Here is a 22,442-nt window from a genome sequence, read left to right on the forward strand (position 1 = left end):
ACGAGCGTCTTGATACGTTGTCGCCATTTTATTCAACTAATTATAAAACATACCTCGGACCAACGTATCCGGAATCAAGTACAAACTAATAAAACAAAATTAGAAATAAACGACAATATCCGGAATGGAGTTATTTCCCCTTAGACCATAATACTAAAGATATCTCACAGACCAGTAACACCATATATATAACACCATTTCGACATATAGAGATGTATCGTCAGCGAATAGTTTTATTGTGCAATTTATGTCTTGTACGATGTCGTTTATGAATATTAAAGAAAGTAATGGACTAAAGATTGATCCCTGGGGAACCCCTGCAGTAATGTTTACTAAGTAGGATTGCCTGTCATTTATAACAACACATTGACAGCGATTGCATAAGTAGTCTGTGAATCAAGCAAACAAAATCATGTGATACCGAACGAACTTATTTCAGAAAGAAGACCTCGATGCAAAACACGCTCAAACGCCTTGCTCCAATATTAGTGCTATCAATAGTGGACTGCAAGGAGAAAAATGTGTTAAAAGCATTGGCTTTATCGAGATCGTCATATAAAATGTCGTAGTTGTCAGATATAGAGGGATTGACACTTTTTTCTGTTAGAGTTAGACTGGAAGCTATTAATAATTTCCCACCATTCCTTAGCATTAGTATTATTACCAAAGTTAAGTTTATCACGAAGCTTGTTAAAATAATATCGTCCGCACGTTAAGCACGACCTTTAAATGACCTTGGCTGTTAATAGGACGTTAAACCATATAAACCAAACTCTATGTCAGACTGGCTAAAATTTGGCCATTTCGTCCAAGTTTCGTGGAGTCAGGCGACAGTCCTAAGGTATGATATATATCGAATCATATACTAAATCAACGAAAACATATCATTTTGCCGATTGAGGACATGACATAACTTGAACACACAAAAGCTGATGTTTTGAACAACATACCATATACAGTTGACCTTAACTTTCTTTATATAAAATTATGATTAATGTGTACCACTGATGGTAGAACGGCCAAAATTTACATCCTCCCTTCATGAAGAGCAAAACAACATATCGTTTCAATTTGTAATTCTGGGTCTCATACGAGGAAGAGTCAACACGGCGTATACGCTGTAAGAAGACTTCGTAACTGTTCCGATATGTGACGTCATATCCGGTCATGTCATAAATATCGTAACACATATGTGAAATATTGAGAGTGTTTGATTGGTTAATATCATGGGAATACTTTCCTACATGCCACACAAACTAACTTTTTTACTACGAATCATATTGAATCAGGATCATTATTGGTGATGCTGTTCTCTATGGACAAGAAAGGTTCAGGTTTCATCAACGAATTTATTTTTCTATTCCTTGTGGATTTGAAAAATGAGCGCAAAAGTCTTGAATTATACTCGCTGGATTGCTCTGTAATAAGATAACCACTTGTAAAGTTTATCATTCTGATCTTCTCGATATTGTGATACAGAAAATGTAAAACTATCGACAGCGCCAGCCAAGGTTATACCCATGAGAATAAAGTGTTTTGTCAATGAAACCATTGATGGTAAAGGTACTGTACTACAAACCGTGTCATTTTAGATGTTAAAATCGATTTAACAGCGTATTAACTACCTATCCATGGGGCGTAACATCTATACATGATATTTGTACGGCAGTTTCCCTAACACAAAACGTTAAATATCCATGATAATTCGTCACAACACCATACGTACATAGTTATACAAAAACTTCTAAGCTTCAATTTTGAGGTCTTCGTGTGAACACAGGTGTTTGAAGTTTGCACATTGTACAGGTAAATTTTGTTTGAGTAACAAAAACAAAAAACAAAAACAAAAACAAAACACAAAAAAAGAAGAAAAAAAAAAGAAAACATAAAAGCAAATACAATAACAAAGAAAAAAAGGCTAAGAAAAAACAAAAATAAATAAACAGAATAAAATAAATAAATGAAAATAAAATACATAATATATATATATATATATATATAAGGGTCAAAGAAGTAATATGAACAGTATAATCCAGATAACACTGGATCCTCACATAAATGTATGGAGGATACGAATTACTTGTAATGATTATATGGGGCAAAGAAGTAATTCAAACAGTGTGAACAATAAGGTTTGTTAAATTTTCGAGGCAATCCGCCCCTTTATCAAAACACAAAAAATCACAAATACAATCACATAATATATATAAGAAGTACTGGAAATACAATAAAATACAATAAGAATGTTTTAGTAACTGGAGAAACCACAATTAACCCTTCGGCAAACGTGGGCCGAAGGCGGATACTAGCGTGACTGCATCATGTTCAAACACTAGAGTTGGTCCGAATCGTCTGTTTCCCGTAGCGTCCTGTAGGGACACTTCGGCATTCGTATTTCTGATATTTTCAGTCTTGATAAATATTTGTAGCAGTTTTTTCACACCACTCTCTATAATTCTTATGATCTAACACATATTTTTCTAAAGTGTTTCAGACTTTGTACACGATATTTAATCAATCACTGTAGAGACGATAATGCAACATTTTTTATATAAATGCAATGTCGTCCACTAGCAGTGTTTAGGGACGAATCGTCTTTGAACTCTTCGGAATACTTTCACGTGCGGGGGAATTCAAAATATCTCTGCCGTTGGTCGCATAGCGTTCTAGTGTTTGAACATGATGCAGTCACGCTAGTATCCGCCTTCGGCCCACGTTTGCCGAAGGGTTCATTGTGGTTTCTCCAGTTACTAAAACATTCTTATTGTATTTTATTGTATTTCCAGTACTTCTTATATATATTATGTGATTGTATTTGTGATTTTTTGTGTTTTGATAAAGGGGCGGATTGCCTCGAAAATTTAACAAACCTTATTATTTACACTGTTTGAATTACTTCTTTGCCCCATATATATATATATATATATATATAATCCTCATTCTTCGCTCATGAATACACAAAACTCTGGTATATCTTATAAACTATGCATATAAAGCGTACCTTGGAAATATCTCATCTTCTGTAACGTCATTGTAAATTAGCGATCTTTTGCTCTAAAAGCGGAGATTCTCTCACTAGGGTAAATCCCTTTAGCCTGAGGTTATAAAATGACTTACCTATGCTCTCTTCTTTTACACATATAAAATGAACTGCGAGATAAGGTTTTGTTTGGTATTGTTTTACGTCATGTCAACAGATAATATCATTAAGGGATGATGTCCACGAACGCTGAAACCACTTACAGAGATTTATAGTTTGATCTCACTGAAATGTCTCGCTCTGATACAGTAGCGTACACTACAAAGTCACTTTATGAAGACAACAGATAAACCACCTCTGATAGCAAGTGTCAAAGTTTAACGGCAGGCGGAAAGTAGCAAGTACTAATTTTGAAAGTGTTGAATTTGTTTAGGTCAGGGGTCAAGGCCAGAGGTTTATCTGTCAGTTAAGTATGAATATTTCGATATGTACAAATTACAGTTCATGGGAGATAACTCGTAAAATTGTATATACGTTCTCGTCTACATTAGTACAAAAGATACAAAAGATAAGCATATTTCAAAAAAATCAAGTTAGACTATGCAGAGCCAAATGAATCCGGTTGCGTCATACGGCATAGGTTCTGTTACTGATACCAAGGTCCAAAAGTGTTGATGAACGGAGAACAAAAAGCAAAACTTTAAATAGATTTAATATCATGCCAAAATCTAGATGGAAAGGTGCAAAAGTTTTTTTTGTAATTCATTTTCAATGAGTTTCACGGTTTCCGTACTGTATAGAACACGTGTATAGGCCTATACATGTATTGAACCGCGTCAATTTTCGAAAGAATCGAAATGTGGCAAGCAGGTTACGATTAATTTCGGGGAATGAAAAATACACCTTCAGTGTCAACAATGCGAAATGTATTGATATTGAGAGTTTAATTTTAATTTGACATGTAATGATTACATGATCGATCGCGGCTTTTTAAACATTAAACAAGACTGAGATGATGTTATTCAACTGTCAGCGATTAAAATTATCTGTTTGCCAACCCTTTCGCATTTGGTGATAAAAAATGATAATATAAAAATAACAATTTTGGTTGCAGTTTGAATAGATCGTTTTAATTACAAAAATGAAAATTATAAATTACAAGAAATAACAAGTTGTCTGGTACAAATAATGAAAACAATGCCATCATTCAACAACACACGTCATGATTCTACGTAGTCATGATGTTAAGAGGATTCGTAAAAATAATCTCTACTCGCTTCTAGGCTTCACCGGAAATTGTAGGTAGTGATCAGAATATTTCAAACCCAATGTATGTTTATGACCAAAATTAGATATTTTTATTTTACATTTTTGAACATTTTAAGAAAAAAAAAGTAAAAAAACGAATCACATTGATTATTGAACAGCCAGCAAAAATTCAAATTAAATGTCACTATATCAATAAGGTTTTAATAATTCGATTTATTTTATTTAAATTTTGAAATAAACTTCAATGTAGCATTCCAACAATGCTAAGTAAAGGTAAAGTCGAGAGCGTTCCGAGAAATACCTTAACTTTCGGATACCTCGTGTAATTAACAAAAGGAAAATCTTATTTTCTTCGAAAAGAGACAGATATTCAACGTACATGTTATGAGATTTAACCCATACAGATTTAAAGAACAAAATAATTTCCAAAAGGATAAAGTAATTCATGACGTAATTCATTTGTTTTCAATAGTGTTAGAAATTCTCAGAGATAATTCCATCAATACTTATATCGAAACTTATTTTAGAATAGAGTAATATCTCATAGGATTCGAACCGGGATTTACACGGACTTTTTCTCATAATTAGTTTGTGGTGATGCTTACACGGATCTAAAAGGAAATGTCAAACGGGAATACAACTGTATTTTCATTTCAATTAATTTATTGATTAAACCGAATTTTAATAACAACAATATCCTGTCCTTAAATAAAAGCTAGGTATCCCGAGTAGCATAATATATCACGAAGTCAGCACAACTTGAAGTTACACTAGGGACGTATATCTCTATACATGTACGTCTGGTTATATATTATGCTATTAATTTTAAATCTCCAGAGATAACCGGAAGTTGTCAAGAACGAATGCACGTGCCACGAAAGGTTGTTTTCACGTGCAGTGAAGAAGATCTCGTACAAATTTCTTGTCTCCATATACATTTTTGAAACGAGATTATATTATAGAAACCAACACGGACTAAAACAGATTACACATATGACATTTATATGTTGATACAACATAAAATATTCTTAAGTCAGTTACATAATATTAAGCATGGACTTATTTGGATTAATGGTATATGAATTATCAGAGAAGTAAGGTCATCGCTAATTGGATTGTCTCCCTTTCTACGTTCAAAAATAATAACAGCGATGGCGGCGAGTGGCATCAATGTATCTGTCATTGCAAACAAATACGTAGTGATTAATTGTGTACATTGAAGATGTACGTATTTGAGGCGTGTCATCAAATGCTGTGTTGCTGTAAATGTGTAAGCATTTGTTGTGTATCTTTGAAATATGTCCTAAATTGCTGTTGACCTCTAATATGCGTCATCATTCGTTTTAATGTACAGTATATTTGAAAAGTGTTTTTAACTGTTGTATACAAGTATCTCCTAAAATGCGAAAATATGATTATTCTTCAAACAGCATCATTAAAAAAGTCACTAACCAAACTGAAGATTAGACGGTTTAAGCAAATTTCATAAATTTGCTGTAAACTAAAATCTAAATTTCATGACATCAGTAATTTTTCAACCTTAAACATCTTACATTCTCATGCCTCCTAAGACAAGAAATATATGTTGGACGTATAACTATTTATTTATGATAGACACATTAGGTCTTCCATACTACATGTAGATCTATGGTTGTCCTCGGTCATCCTAGTCAGAGGAGATACCAATCTACTTCAAAATTCTTAGAAAAAAAAATATACAAAGAAGATACAATTGCAAAAGCAGTCAGAACCTTTCAAGGAAAAATAAAAACAAAGATAAATAAAAAACAAAAAAAAAACAATAAATGATGTATTTTTATATAAGTTATAATAACAAGTTAACATAATTAAAACACTTGCATTTACCGATTTTGGATAAAAATGTAGATCATTGAATTTTGCTCACCAGGAATTTGCTTTTATTCGAAAGGAAAATGCGTTTTATAAGATTATTATCTCCATTTATGCTCTCGTTTTGTTTCTTAATGACGGAACATAAATATCAAGGTGCCGTATATCCTTATGTCAAAAACTTTACATCTTATTTCTCAAAACAATATTTCTCTGCAAAAGAATGTCTATATTATATACATGTAACTATAGATTTATTTTCTTCCTGATCAATGAGCAATCGGCTATAATAATAAAGCAAAACCATAATAATTTAATATAAAATGAGTATTTGTCATCCGAAAGGACGTATCACAGATAGACAGAAGAACACAGTGAGAAAAAATTAACAATAATTCATATAACAATACAATCTAAAGAATCCAGTCATCGCACGGAAATCCGACCACCATACAGCCATCGTCAGAAACCGGTCACTTTACAGTGAAACCTCTATAAGCCGATGACTTTACAGTGGGACCTCTATAAGCCGAAACCTCTGTTAGCCGAACATATTTCAGCAGAACCTGTCTAAACTGGTCTCTTTACAGCGAGTCTTCTGTAAGCCGGTCACTTTTCAACGGGACCCCTATAAGCAGGTCATTTCACAACGAGACCTCTATAAGCCAGTCACTTTTCAACGGGACCTCTATAAGCCGGTCACCATACAGTGGGACCTCTATAACCCGGTCACCATACAGTGGGACCTCTATAACCCGGTCACCTTACAGTGGGACCTCTATAAGCCGGTCACCTTACAGCGGGACAATTATAAGCCGGTCGGTCACTTTACAGGGGGACCTTTTTAATCTGGTCACTTTACAGCGGGACCTCTATAACCCGGTCACTTTACAGCGGGACCTCTATAACCCGGTCACTTTACAGCGGGACCTCTAAGCTGCTCACCTTACAACGGTAACTCTATAATCCGGTCATTTTACAGCGGGACCTCTTTAAGCCGGTAATTTACAGCGGGACCTCTATAAGCCGGTCATTTTACAGCGGGACCTCTCTGTATTCCGGACGCAATACTGTGGGATATCGATAATCTAGACACATTACAGATGGGGCCTCGATCATCAGGACTGCATGAGTGGTGACGATATTAGCAAATCTCAACATTAAGAGAGTAAACTTAAAAAATACCATTACAATTTCACAGAAAATAAAGACACAGTTAAGAAGTTACCCTGTGGAACAGAATTAAAATCTTTCAATAGCATCAAGTTGGGAGCTGAATAGATACAGTGTACGGGGATAGCAACCAGTCTATATGGATAATGTAAAACATCAATACAAAATGCTTTTATAAAAAAGAGAGAGAGAGAAAATGAATCATTGTCATACAAGAAATATGTTAAAGGGCAAAGAAAGAACAATGGTATAATATAACAATTGAGACAAAGTTTCGAGGATTGCATGCCAAACAATTACTATAAAATACGTAAATTAACTGTCAAGATGCAAGGGAAACCTCACAACAAAAATATGACAACAGGAGCCAACCAGCTCACGAACAAAAAGGGAAACTTCAAACCCTCGCAGGTAGAAATCCCATACAAGAGGTCCAATGGGCCTGAATCTCCCATCTGCTTCTAGAGCAACTGGGACTGAGTAACTGAGTTAATGAACCAGATGGGTAATGTTGGTAACTTAAGTGTTTAGAGATTTGAATGAAATTTCTTTTCGTGATCTCTCATAATTAAGTATAAACCAGAAAAAAATGGAATATATCAAAAATTGAAATGAATCAACTAGTATCATACGCTGTAAACTGCGCCGCCATATTTGTTGTTATGATACTAAGATATTGCACCAAAGCGATAACAAGACAATCTATGTAGTTTTTGTTAAACTTTCAAATCCTTAAATACATTTTTTTGTGAATTTTAAATGATAACTTCAAGAAAAATCAAGAAAAAGAATGTTGATTTGGAAGCACTCTAAAAAAATTTAAAAAGGGTAAAAAATAATGTAATGATATTGTTGCGTATACATTTTTTGTCGTTTGAATTAAATATCAGTGTATCCTGAAATTTTAACATATTGCATTAATGAATTGATACACACACACATACAACACTTAATGACAATGGTGATGCTATAACTTTTTTCAGCGCATAAAAAAACAAGGTAAAGCCAAATTGTGTACATTGCCAGTAATCAAAATCTCCACAAAACTGATTCCGGTATTTTTGTAATAAAGCGTTTTAAAAATGCCTTTAAGAAATAATAGCAAGTTAAGTGTATTAGTGGATTTGTGAAGCATAAAATACCAATAGTAGGCTGATTCAATAGCTAAGTCTTAACAACCACTGTAGACCTATAACGTTTTACTTCATTTAAATAATTTTCATCATATTATATAAATAAATAAAATACAAAAATATTTGAGGTGCATACATGTTATACTGACAATCAAATAGACTTAAAGTAAGATTTACAACGACTTTATGAAAGTCGTTTTTTTTTCAAAATAGAAATAGAAATAGAAAATAAAAGATATCTACATTTTGGATTTAATAATATTTATCAAACGCGATGAAAATCTGTGTTGAAATTTCATCACTCAAAAAAACATAGGCTGTGTAATTAGGAAAATCAGACTGTGTCGTTTCCGTTTACCTTCGAACTAATAATAAGTGAAAGAGACAGATTTGTACCATTAAGCTTTTAGGCATAACCAACAAACAAACGTCTCACGGATCCGGAAGTACCCGCGGTAAACTAACCCACAATCCATGTCTGCTGATCCGGATAATATAAATTGTCAGGTTTTAATGACGACAGAATAATAGACGGTGAGGTAAAACGTAGAAAAGGCGGAGTCGTGTAGGTGGTAAATCAGTAACTTGATAAAGCCGACAGAACACTGACTATAGTCTAGCAAAAGGTGGAGTCGTGTAGGCGATAACCCAGGAACTAACTAAAGCCGACAGAACACTGACTATAGTCAGTGAGATGAAATCTAGCAAAAGGCGGAGTCATATAGGTGGTAAGCCAGAAACTATAGCCGACATAACACTGACTATAGTCTAGGCAAAACGTAGAGTCGTGTAGTCGGTAAATCAGTAACTAACTAAAGCCGACAGAACAATGGCTTTACCCGGTGAATAGGCGAATCCCTACTGCCAAACTCGGTTCCGACCTGAACATGTAACTATTGTAAATCTTTAGTTTGAGCCCGTTCAACTGTTTCGGTTTCATTAGTTTTACGCTAAAGCATCCCTCACTGACGATCGGGACTGTAAATAACATTTACCTCTCTCTATAAATATACTAAATGTATATATACACACACAACCACTACAAGTACAAATGATGATGCTGAAAAGAATTACTCATATATTAAAGTAGAGATAGCTGTGACGTCATACGTAATAGTTTGATTAAAGGGGATAGTCAATCCTCCAAAATTCCCGCGAAAATAACACAATTCACGTATATTAAAGTATTATAACACGTGGTATTCATTAAGGTGGTCCGCGAGCATTTCATCGATATCTGTGATGGACCCGTGACAGGACACAGAGAGGCATTACCACAGTATGGCGATCACCCGTATGAGAAGACATGTTTAAAGTATTTACAATTCACATAAATATATGATAATATATAAATTATAAAATAAACAAATATTTGTTTATATCCTGACAGACAAATGTTTATAAAATATTGGTTGCGTCTTGGGTTTGAGACGTTATTTTGTGTTCCATTTGAGAAAATCCATTGTTTTTACGTTCATTTCTTTAAAATATACATAGCTGTGAAACTTCGTTCATGTAATTACATATTGCTACGGAAACATGATTTTTTTTTCTACAATACATTTCACGAAATTTGAAGAAACAATGAATCGCGTTATATTTTATAAATATAAATCACAACAAAGTGAAACGTCCTAGGGCCTGTTCGAGTATGTAGACACACCGTCTGTCATTGGAAGTGTTTGTCAAGGCTCGTCGAAAAGCAACATAAAATCATTATAGGACCGCCATTTTGAATATCAATGAGATCTTGAAATTTCAAATAAAATAAATTATCACAATAAAACGCACGTCTGACTCTGTTCTAACGGCCTCGTTTTGGGCTGTTCGATGGCTGCTGTGACAGGTTCTGGCTCGATATATTTAGGTGCGTTATTGGACAGAGTTGTCTCCCGTGTTGTTGGTGGCGCCACTGGAGCTACTGGAGTATTTTCGAATTGTGCTACTTTATGTAATGATGTTTCCAATGAAACGTAACCATTATTAGCCAATGATTCTGCGTCTGCTTTTAGTTGTTTTTCCATGGCAACCAAATCAACCGTCTTACGGGGTGTACTAGGGGGCGTTTTGGATGGTCGCGTTGGTGGAAATGTTTGGTGCCGAGGAAGCGGGGCCAGATATATTTACAGATGCATTCGGAACAGATTTGGTCTTTTCGATCTTTTCATCTGTGGTATTTTTAACAACTTGTTGCGCATTCTGTGCTGGTTTTTCGACTTTCGGAGCTGCTTTTTCGTCCTTTTTCGTGGTATCTTTTAAACCGTTCTTAACTTCCGTATCGGGAGCAATACTTTTCGGAACACTCTTCTGTTTTTCTTTAACGTTTACTTTCGATTCCTTTTTTGAATTTTCCTTCGACAGTGTTGCCTTCTTTGGATTTGGGGTTTCCTTAACCCCCGATCTCGACTCCTTACTTGGAGGAATAGATTTATTGTCTGGCATTTGTTTGGTGTTATCGACTTCAACTTTCTTCGGTTCCTTTTCGATTTCTTTTACCTCCAGATGCTGGACTGTCGTGGCTTTATTATTATTCATGTTTTTATCATTTTGAAGCTTCTTACTTCTTCGTACTGGTGTTGGTGACCTTGAGTGAGGTGTAGAAATGCCCGACCTTGAACTGTCATCGATGGATACGGGTGAGTACATTGCTCTATGAAGGTGTGATGGCGATTTTAGCGATCCTGGTCGACCCATATCGGGAGGGGGTGTCTCCGAATACGGTATAATCACCTCTCCCATTGTCCCCAGTAACCAGTACGTCTTCATGTGACCCTTTCCCTAAAATGACCAAGAGAAAACGATAATAATTGGAAGGGGAAATGGTCAACCTGCGAACAGTTACCCTCCCGTGTATCTGGTAAGGAGTTTAAACAACACATTTGGTTTGGTTTGGTTTATTTAGTTTAACGTCGTATTAACAGCTAAGGTCATTTAAGGACGGCCTCCCGTGCGTGCGACATGCATGCGTGTGGCGAGTGCGTATGTGTGTTTTGGGAGGCTGCGGTATGTTCTTGTTAAGTCTCCTTGTGATAGGCCGGAACTTTTGCCAATTTATAGTGCTACCTCACTGAAGCATACTGCCGAAGACACCCAGCAGCACACCCCACCCGGTCACATTATACTGACAACGGGCGAACCAGTCGTCCCACTCCAAATATGCTGAGCGCTAAGCAGGAGTAGCAACTACCATTTTTAAAGACTCTGGTATATCTCGGCTAGGGGACAGAACCCAAAGCCTTCCTCCCAGCGACGACCGGAACGCTCAACTAAAGGCCAAAAGTGAGGCATTGTCAAGGGAGACATTAGGAAGAAGAAAGTTGTTAAGAAAGAAGAGAAAAGATAAGATCCCAAATTTAGTCGCCTCTTACGATCATGCAATGGGGGCAGCAGGTACAATTCTTACGCCCTACCTGCAGGGCAGTTAAAAAACCGAATTCGCTGTTGCCAGGTACATACAGGCAACACCTTTCATATCATTATTTATCCCTATTCGATATAAAACAGAAAATGATTAAATGATTATTAATAAAAAATTGGCAAATATATTCATATTTTACTAAATATTTGATACAATACATAGAAACATACTTGACGAAGGAATACAACATTATGACTCGTGCCCGGTGCCCTGACCGGGAAATGGCAAAAGAAGACGTTACATTTTGCACTAGCTTTCACTGTATTAGATCTTAAGGTGAATAGTAACAGTACATAATGGTATATATATATATTATGGCGGGCATCTAGCGATCTTTCTCGCGCAGTATATTGAAATGACAATCATTGTAAATCCTGTTCATCATGTAACAATAATGTCCATTACAGCATTTCTGAAACCATTGAATTATGGGCGAATATCAGAGCTAAAAATCTCAACATTCTATCTACAGTATAATGTATACAATGTATGTAATGCTTAATGCTACAGCAAGTTATGATAACGTAGTATTTTACTGTTATACTGTAATGAATGAAGCCATCAGTAAATGACAACTGTTCTGGGTGTTAGTGGAAGTAAATGCAAACTTTATTTATTTTACAACAATTGAGAAACAAGTTATATCAACTTATATTAATCACGCTTGTTAGCCCGGATGGAAGCGCGCGAGGGGTCTTACTGTGGGAGGAAACCGGGGTACGCGGGGAAAACCCATGTGGTCGGGCAGGTGACCCCAAACCGTCCGATCGAGGAATCGAACCCCGGCCGCCTAAGTGCAAGGCAAGTGTACATGTGTTACCACTGTGCCGTCCGACCACCCTCTAAAGTATCAGAATCATGACAGTAGTTTTATGAGAAATAGTTTTCTATCAAAGCGAGACAACTCCTGCAAACAAAATACAATTTTGTCGAACAGTCGATACATATAGACACTCGGAATAAAATATGTGAAGACAATAGTACACAATGTCTGAACTTTGATCTAAATCTTTAGCAAATATTTGTGTGTGTTTAAAGAAACATTGATTTTGTAGTAAATCGTTAACACTTCTGAAAGCGATAATTATGTACACACCATCAAAAAGGAAAAATATTGAGTCCACGTATGCTTTCAGACCGGATACCTACATAGATTAAAAACATAAGATAAAAAAATTAAAAAAAATTATAAAAAATAAATAAAAAAAAGATTTTAGAAATTAATGGTTGTGATATAATCTAAAATCGTTTAATATTGTAATACTTCTGTATCATAAATCTGATTACCCCACCCAATACTCCTTATAAAGTTAATAAATCTCTATGACTCTATTCTAAGTTTCGATGTACTCTAGCGTATAGATATTTAGGGAGGTAAAATGAATGGCGAAACCTTTCGTTGTGATATCTTTATAAAATATTCATCAGAATTATTTTGATCCCTAATAACGGTGGCATAGCGTGATTTGTCGTATCTACAGTTTAGAAGAGTTAACTAATTACAAATATACCTTGACTTCTACTGTGCCTCGTTCCTCCACTTTGTACGGCATAGAATCGATCTCAGTTCTCGTGGTCTCGCTGATATGTATTTTGTTCGCCTGAAAAACATAAAGCAAATGACGTCATCGCATGTTTGATTGTTGCACCCCCTGGTGGTGATATCAAAAAATGTATATCGAATGTGATATGGGGCTCTCAGACGAAATATTAGTACGATATCATTTAATATATAGCCTTAGAAAATTTACATTCATTAAGCCAAGCATGATGAAAAGAGAGAATTGCAGGTGATGCACGAACTTGATTATACTCACAAATTTTGTTCAAAAAGAGGGAGGGGGGGGGGGGGGGGGGGTGCACTGCGACAAAAGTAAGTTGTGATGCCATATCTATCACTATTATTTACATCACTTTTTATCTCCAATCTGACGATGTTGACAGTGTTTTCAATAGACTATGTGTCTTTACTAACCTCACTATTAGTCTCCATTCTGGATGCGGTGTTGACAGTATCGCCGAACAAACAGTAGCGTGGCATCTTCACTCCGACTACCCCTGCCACCGCCATCCCGCTATGGATACCTGCAAAGGTCAAAGGTCAAAGACAGGTCTGTACTTGAAAACAAATCTGGAGGTGTGTTCACCAAAAAATGTATCCTTTTCCCCACAAACACATACTCCATTGAACCAAAGAAAACTGGTCAAGGTTTGAATATATCGATAGAATGGAATGAGTTACTGCTATCACACTGTCGTGATGACAATCATATCCTCTTTCATACCGTACTTATATCACGATAGTCCTGTTTCTTACCTATATTTGAATAGATAGAATATCCAAATATATCTTGGCTGTCTGTGCAATAGTCCAGAATATTTGACACGAGGTACTGGTAATCGACCGATGTTCTATTGCATGAGGCCGATTACCAGTACCGAGGGACAAATATTCCGGACTATCGCACAGACACCCATGATATACATGTTTTATTACATTATCACTAAAACACACTTATAATCACTGACATCTCAACTTTCATGTAGGCCCAGAAGACAGCATGACTGTCGTCGGCAGTGTTGACATCTGTGTGACTTAGACGTTTGAAGGGTAGGACGAAAATCCGAAACGTCACAGGTGTTCAATAGTTCGCACGTGCCCAAATTCCAAAGCGTCATAGGTGTGCAATAGTTCGCACGTGACCATGCAACAGTCATTTAAGCCGTGCAATAGTTCAAAATATAGCTTATGCGTAAAGTTAAGGAAAATCAAACGCATAATGTAATAATATGCGTTATTCTCCTTATATCAGTAATTCAACAGAAAATGTTATTGAGAGATGTGACACTGTACTACAATTTGTGTTGGTATATTGGTGTATCGTTTCAACAAATTACCAAGTACATGTAAATACTATGTACTATAAGAGCATTTGTCAAATATTGAAATAGCAATGTTTTGTAAATTGAACATATCTAATATATAGTTATTGTTTAATACCAACTTAGATATAGTTTTGGTTGCAAAATTGTGATGGTTAATGTGTGTGAGATTTGGGAGTGTAAGGGAGGATCTAGTAGGTTATACCTCATCAACACGCCCCGTGTACTACGTTTAATACATATTCAGTTAAGATTGTCATTGTTTGGTGCTCTGTACATTTCATTAATTATTTATTGTCATGTAGACTTATTGAATAAAATAAAACATTTCGGGCTTCTTAATACTGATATCTCCTCTGTTGAGTCTCCACTTATGGTTTCTTGAAGGTCAAACTTATTCAAGGTCGAGTTGATAATCGAGCAGTTACAGATATTGACAGAAACCGATACCTACGAGACTTCTCGCCAACAAAGAAAACAATTTCCGTTTAATTCTCCTCGCTTAAATTAAGAAGAAAATTTCATTAACGGAGGACTAATATTGGATGGGCATCTGGTGGCTGCTTTATATAACTGAATTAGTGTAAATTATTGCAATTTTGATAACTCTCTAAGGAATAGCATAACATGTCAGAAATTGACTTAGGGGGCGTACTTGATGACGAGGATATGAAAATAAACAATGCTGGTTTCATATTGTTCTCAAAGCTCGTTGGTTGTTTCTAATCATAGGATAATCCTATTTTGTAACGATATAAAAAGGCATCTGATCGGACAACACAATATGGCCTTTCGAAAAGTATATAAACAGTAATTTTACTACTTTTAGGTCATATTATCATCCACTGCATGTTTTTTTTAAGATATTGAATTGTATAGTTTAGCATATGTTAGACAAGGCTTCATAAAAGAACTAAGTACCACATTTTTGGTTAAGATTTAACAACAGAACACTGGAATAAGCTCTTTGGGGAAATATGGTTAAAAATGAACACATTATTTTTATACCTCAGCTCAAAAGCTTCTCAGAAAAGGTTCAAACGAGTGGACCGGACAGGCAGTTCGGGTACAAATATCGCAATAGTCTTCAATATAACCTGGATTAATCGTCTTTACTGATATTATAGAGACTGATTTGTATTTGGACGTTTAAACAATTCTTCTATAAAGCGAGTTTCGTAGAAAGAAACACGTGTAATATCAGACGATGTCAGTAAAATAGGGTTTTACAGCATTATACATATATTTATTCAGTCGATATGTCCATGACGTCGAGTGTGACAAGCGCCTGGCAGATAATACAGGGCGTCGGTAAAGCAAGGTTCTACGCAATGATGGTTGATATTCATTTTATTTATCTAATTGTTTGGTATATTTTTGAAATAAATACATAATAAGTATCAACTTACCAACTCTGATTTTCATACTCTCGCCGGAAGTTGGGTTGATGAGATCGGTCATGGTTACCAGCATGTCCAGTGCCATATTACAGATGCTGGCTGCGTGAAATTTCGTCACATCTGGAGCACCTGCCACCCCCATGTAAGCATCACCAATGGTTTCGACCTACAGTAATATATATAAGGTTTAACAGAGTTTCGTTACATTTGGAGCACCTGCCACCCCCATGTAAGCATCGCCAATGGTTTCGACCTACATCTGTATATATAAGGTTTAACAGTGTTTCATCACATTTGGAGCACCTGCCACCCCCATGTAAGCATCACCAATGGTTTCGACCTACAGTAATATATATAAGGTTTAACAGAGTTTCGTTACATTTAGAGCACCTGCCACCCCCTATGTAAGCATCACCAATGGTTTCGACCTACAGTAATATATATAAGTTTAAACAGTGTTTCGTCACATTTGGAACACCTGCCATCCCTATGTAAGCATCACCAATGGTTTCGACCTACAGTAATATATATAAGGTTTAACAGAGTTTCGTTACATTTGGAGCACCTGCCACCCCCATGTAAGCATCACCAATGGTTTCGACCTACAGTAATATATATAAGGTTTAACAGAGTTTCGTTACATTTGGAACACCTGCCACCCCCATGTAAGCATCACCAATGGTTTCGACCTACAGTAATATATATAAGTTTAAACAGTGTTTCGTCACATTTGGAACACCTGCCACCTCCATATAAGCATCGCCAATGGTTTCGACCTAAAGCAGTATGTATAAGGTTTAACAGTGTTTCATTGACATCACATTATAGGAACAATTGAAAATGGAGCAATTCAAAGGGAAATTGAAATCGCTGTATAAAGAGATTAACAGCATAATACATGGGCCCGTCTCAACAAATATAAGGTGTCGCGAAACCTTTAAATCGCACCATTAATAATGTATCGTGAAATATGCGTCAAAATTTGCGACGTAGTAACGCTACATGATATGACGTCACGCTACTGTGAGTGGCGTAATATGGCCTGTCAGTTGTATTTCCCTACCCCCTGTGACATTCGATTGATCCCATCCCTAGTGAACACGGACGTGACATATGACATACACTATATAAGCTACACTTACGGAATAACGTAATTTGAATTTCAAGCATCGTAAAGATGAAACAAAACCATATCGAATACAATTATTTTTTTCGCGTTTCAGTAATTATATTTCTGTTAATGTCGTTAAAATTTACATTGTATTAATGGTAAATACTGACATTTACTTGAAAACATGTAATATAATAAGAGAGTAGCGAATGGTACCGTAAAAGGTGGCGTGACCGAATAAACTTTCTAACCCATGAAACAAATAATGGTTAGACTAAACAGTTATCTTCCTATAAGAATAATCAACCACATACTAGCATATTAAAAACGACTTCAGTACATAACCGATTGTGATTTCATTGTCAAATGAATGTCACTGTTTTTGTGCTCTTCCTGGCTTTCCAGATATAACTTATATCCCTTTATCAATGAATCAAACCATATGTACAATTGTATGCTACTGGAAGGGTTTATTCAGGAATGCCATAATGATTATGGTCAATCTTGACAATATTTATCCGTACTCTCTGATATCACAAATATAGATACAAAGAAGCACATTGCATACGATATATACTGCAATCCACAATATTTTCGTGGAAATAAATTTTGGCGATTTCACTTGCTTTCATAGAAAATACGTGACGATATATGACAAAATGACAACGTATTCTTGGATTTAATTTCAATGATTAACATGTTCTCATCGATTAATTTTCTATATAATTTTCAAGACACAAGCATGTCGAAATATATCGTTCATAATCACTGTTAAAGATTATTTTGGGCTCTCAAAGATTAAGCGTATTACATAATTAAAACAGGTAAGCGCAATGATGAAGTGGCGTACCAATAATATTTGTCGTACAAAATGATATAAAGAATCTGCAATAAGCGTAATCATAGTTTAGCGGAATGCCTACCGCTAAGATATGTACATTTATAGTATTTGTCACCTCGCAGTATGGCGACATGAAAAGCTCCATTGTAATTGCGACCTTCATTCCTGTGTTTGAAATCAACTTTCCGTGTAAACAAAGTCAGATTTAATTACTTCACTTGATCACAATGGCTTTGTGTATTGTAAATGATGTAATAGTTTCTTCACATGAATCGGCCATTACTTAATTACAGTATAACATTTTGTTAGGGATAGCATTATCTGCCAACGTCATCGGAGTTAGAACCGCACTGCAGGTGCAATACATAAAGACTAATGATTGGCGTACACTTCCGTCACGAGGAAAATTGTCTGTTTATAATCAATTGAATGTCACGTGATCGCTTGCATCATTGAATGTGCAGCAGTAAAATGCTTAACTCAGAATTCCACATCAAAACATTCCCAGCAGTTTCATTATATTATCATTTTACATATTTCTCTGTGTGAATGACAAGGCGGGAGCGATCGAGGAGAACCGGTCAAATTATACAATATGGAAAATGATAGGTTATTGTTATTTAAATTCGACGCCTTCTCATGTATAATAAATGTGTGCCAGAAAAATATATGAAAATAAACTAGGCTGATGTATATCCTTGGTTGGCATATTGAATCTCGAATAACAAATCTAAATAAACACCTCATTCCCGTGGGCCTGTTGAAGCAATGTCGATTAGTAGCGGCATTTCGCGATAACCAGATTTACGCGGCGTTAACGTTAAGGCAGTGCAGAAGGACATGGCTGTGACAGGAAGCGGTGAGGATGTTACCCACGATAAGAAGCGTCATGTTAACTTAGACTGACATACACCCTAGTGCGCATGTCTAATAGCTGCAGAGTTGTGGCCATTTATTTCTGTAACGACGACATCGCGTGTTTGAAGCCGTCACATTTTATGAATTGACGCCATAACACACTACTGAATGAATTAATAATCCTGGGCTTTAATCGTGTATTTCTGTGATTGCGATATTAGGAATAGCTGCCCGATTTGTACTTAACACACCAGGAAACAGTCTGTTTATTGTATCGATCTATTATCCCCAGTTAAGTGCTAATGATCAAACATGGCGTCTTTGTTTCATAGATTCGGTCTCTACGGACACAACTGTATTGCATATCTAGTGAACATATTATAGAACTATTGTCCTCATGGGTATTCTAAAACTGCTAATGTTTTTACAGATCCCCAAGACAGGAGAATATTGTTTACAGTAGGTCGATCCGAAATTCGATAATATTACGGATTGAAGCTGTTTGGGGTATTCGGACGGATCTAGCTAAATGTCGTTTCACATCATGTATACAATTTATGATGTCGGCCCACACACTGTGTTTAAAATCTTTTCTGTATATTTGATTGAGGCGTATAGATATATGACCACTCTACAATCTCTAGCCAATCTAAAGCACCACTATGATAACTGGTTGAGTGAGATGTAAGGTTAAGAGCTATTGGTGATGATTTGTAAAACAGACTTGTATTTACTTAAAAATCGTAGGCACACACGTTCGATATGGCACTTTTTATCCACTCATAACGTATTAAGTGTGCCAATATATTAAAGGAGATATATATTAAAATCGTCCAAAACAAAAACAGACCTATAGTAGAAAGTTTTATTATACCTTCTTTATTTATCACTATAAAAAAGTAGACAACATTTTATTTACCACATCCCCGAAAAAATGCTATTTACCAGGTTATAGTTAAAAGTGCTATTTACCAGGAATGAGCGCATTCATATTTTCATATGTCCCCCTTGACATTAACTATTTCACTCGGCTTCGCCTTGAGAAAATGCAATGTCTCGGGGGACAATGAAAATGCTGTTTCGCTCACACCCATACAACCACTGTATAATGTAGGTCTCGGAAACAGAAACAAATGTTGTATTTTTTTTTATTATTATTTTGCAATATATTGACTTCCTGATAGTAATTTATGACTATTTTACGTTATCAGTGTCGTTGTGATAGGGTCAACTATAAATGTAATTAATTTGTCAATTTAATCTAGCTCAAAACCAAATGGAAACAGATTAATGGACTGATGAATTAGCGTACCAAGAATGATTTCTATAGAAACCAATGAAGATAAACTACAATTAGCACATTCATGATTTAGCAGAATTCTTTTAGTGTGACAAACGCTAAAATAAGACCACCGTTTACAGTACTTATTTGGTGTTTTCCCGCGTAAAATGATGAGTTTCTGATGGGTTACCTTGTATACTTTGTGCAGCTCGCTGAGGTTATCAAACTTGGTGTACATTGCGTTTAGCATAGATACCACGTCCATCGGGGATATCTGGCTACAAATGGCTGTAAAACCGACGACATCACTGAACACGATCGTCAGACAGTCGAACACCTGCAAAGGGGATATTGATTGGCGTGCATAATTGTAAAACATTAAGGGCGAATGTTCTTTCCATTACTAAAAAAATAAATTTATTATTTGTTTGTTTGTTTTGTTCGTTTGTAAAATTTACTAATTAGCACGTACCGCTATTTGTCGAAAATTCCTGAAACTGACCGTTTCAGAAGTGTTTGGAAACATTACCATGTATAATTAATCATAACGCATGATAAGCAATTTTATTATTTTCAAACCAATAAAATGATAGAAATCTATGTAAAAATTAATAAGATTTTTTTCCCGTCATTTCCGAGACACCATGAAGCGGTCTTCAAGCCAATCATAATGCACTGGACCACCTGATAAAAAGTAGTCACGATCAAAGGTCATGGTGTCAACCAATCTAAACGCAGAAAGTCGGGTCTAGTAGTTTCGGAAATGACATGCTTACACTGACGACGAAAATTAAGAAGACCTTACTTCGCACGTGCTGATTGACTCTTCCCCGCTACGAAGTCGGTCAGCCACTGGCTTGGGTATCATCTGGTAAAGGAGAGAGTCCGTCCTCTTCATCTCCTCATCGAGTTTCTGCATACTCTCCTCTAATATCTTACTCTTTTGTTGCTCCTACAGGTCAATATCAAAATAGAAAGGTTTATTGAGGTGGAAGAGGACGTAGCGTCAAATAATAAAACTCAATATAAATATGCAAAATGTAGCGCATCATCTTTTTCCAGAACAAAACCTGTTATATCATAAATTCACAGATAATAATGTACAAAGTACCACAACAAAAAACATATATAACAACGTTTAAACAAAATACTAGAAAGGGAAAACCTGCGTCAACATTAAAATAAAATGTCCAGTCGGGCCAATGTAATAAACGAAATCAGAGGCATGGAGAAACACGATACATTTAATAGTCACCATTGAAAAAACATCTATCACAGCGTTATTACAAGGCACTGATTGGGAAATGTGTGTCAACCAGCACACGTTTCACCACAGTGTCAACAGTAAACATTATCATTGTTAATTTTTTATTTCAGAAATTCTCGCAAACTTTTGGTTTCCATCTGTTTTACTCTACAGCACCACACTCTGAGAGCTTGTGATTGTACCCATACACTTTACGTCATCATTATTCTTCCACTGCAACATTCAGATAAATCCGGAAGTGCGTACCTGGTCTAGAGCAAGCTTGAGTTCCGCGGATTGCTGGGTTCCCGCCAGTACAAGGTCGCGACTAGAGTCATGCATACTCAAATCGTTGATATACAGACCCGCCCTGCCCATGGCCTCCAGGTTCTCCATTCTGTAGCAAAAAGGAAAAAAAAAAAATATTATTAATCTTGTCTTGAATAACATTGCTTGGAAGGGGATCAAACAACTCTCACTTTCATTTCATACATAACTCTCACTTTCATTTCATACATAACTCTCACTTTCATTTCATACATTGTAACCACAGGGATGAATCATTTATGGATCATTTTATCGTTTAATAACGTATATAACACATTTTGTTTGCAACTGCAAATTCAAGATATGCATAATTTCACAGCGGCGGAAGAACCTTGCTGCATACCAGAAGGATTAGTGGAGGGATTAGAGAACATGCAGATGTACTGAATATCAAAAATATAGAAATAATGCAATAGAAGCTAAATATTCTACATTATCTCATCAAAATTTATCCCGCCTATAGATTTCGCTAAAAGACGATATGAATTCATATTTCGGGTGGGATATTATAATTTTTTTTATTATGCAGTGACATGTATTTTAGCCCTTTCTGGAGCTTGTGGGATAGATACCATATATAGAATGGTATTTCCATTGTACAAAAATGAGTCACCAGGTAAGCGAATTAGGTCATTCTAGTAGTGTTGTCAGCTGAAACGATTGCTTCACA

At 35.8% G+C, this 22,442-nt stretch overlaps 1 protein-coding gene and 1 long non-coding RNA gene across 2 annotated transcripts in view; both read right to left on the reverse strand.

Annotated features, from left to right (window-relative positions):
• Window positions 1-6,046: 6,046 nt before the first annotated feature.
• LOC117335628 lies at window positions 6,047-8,579 on the reverse strand. The gene is made up of 2 exons (XR_004534470.1): window positions 7,089-8,579; window positions 6,047-7,058 (listed from the first exon to the last, which is right to left on the reverse strand). It is a non-coding gene; the product is annotated as an uncharacterized LOC117335628 (long non-coding RNA).
• Window positions 8,580-8,631: 52 nt separating this feature from the next.
• Window positions 8,632-22,442, reverse strand: part of LOC117335629 (soluble guanylate cyclase 88E-like) — a 46,892-nt gene continuing 33,081 nt past the window's right edge. The window contains exons 5-11 of the mRNA XM_033895754.1: window positions 21,713-21,842; window positions 21,005-21,151; window positions 20,390-20,536; window positions 16,117-16,273; window positions 13,800-13,909; window positions 13,336-13,425; window positions 8,632-11,184 (exon numbers count right to left, since the gene is read on the reverse strand). Coding sequence (XP_033751645.1) covers window positions 10,462-11,184; window positions 13,336-13,425; window positions 13,800-13,909; window positions 16,117-16,273; window positions 20,390-20,536; window positions 21,005-21,151; window positions 21,713-21,842 — 1,504 coding nt within the window. The 3' untranslated portion in view covers window positions 8,632-10,461. The remainder of the gene's footprint in view (window positions 11,185-13,335; window positions 13,426-13,799; window positions 13,910-16,116; window positions 16,274-20,389; window positions 20,537-21,004; window positions 21,152-21,712; window positions 21,843-22,442) is intronic.

The sequence above is a fragment of the Pecten maximus genome, chromosome 10 (genome assembly GCF_902652985.1).
Source record: "Pecten maximus chromosome 10, xPecMax1.1, whole genome shotgun sequence".
In the NCBI taxonomy this organism is placed as follows: Eukaryota; Metazoa; Mollusca; class Bivalvia; order Pectinida; family Pectinidae; genus Pecten; species Pecten maximus.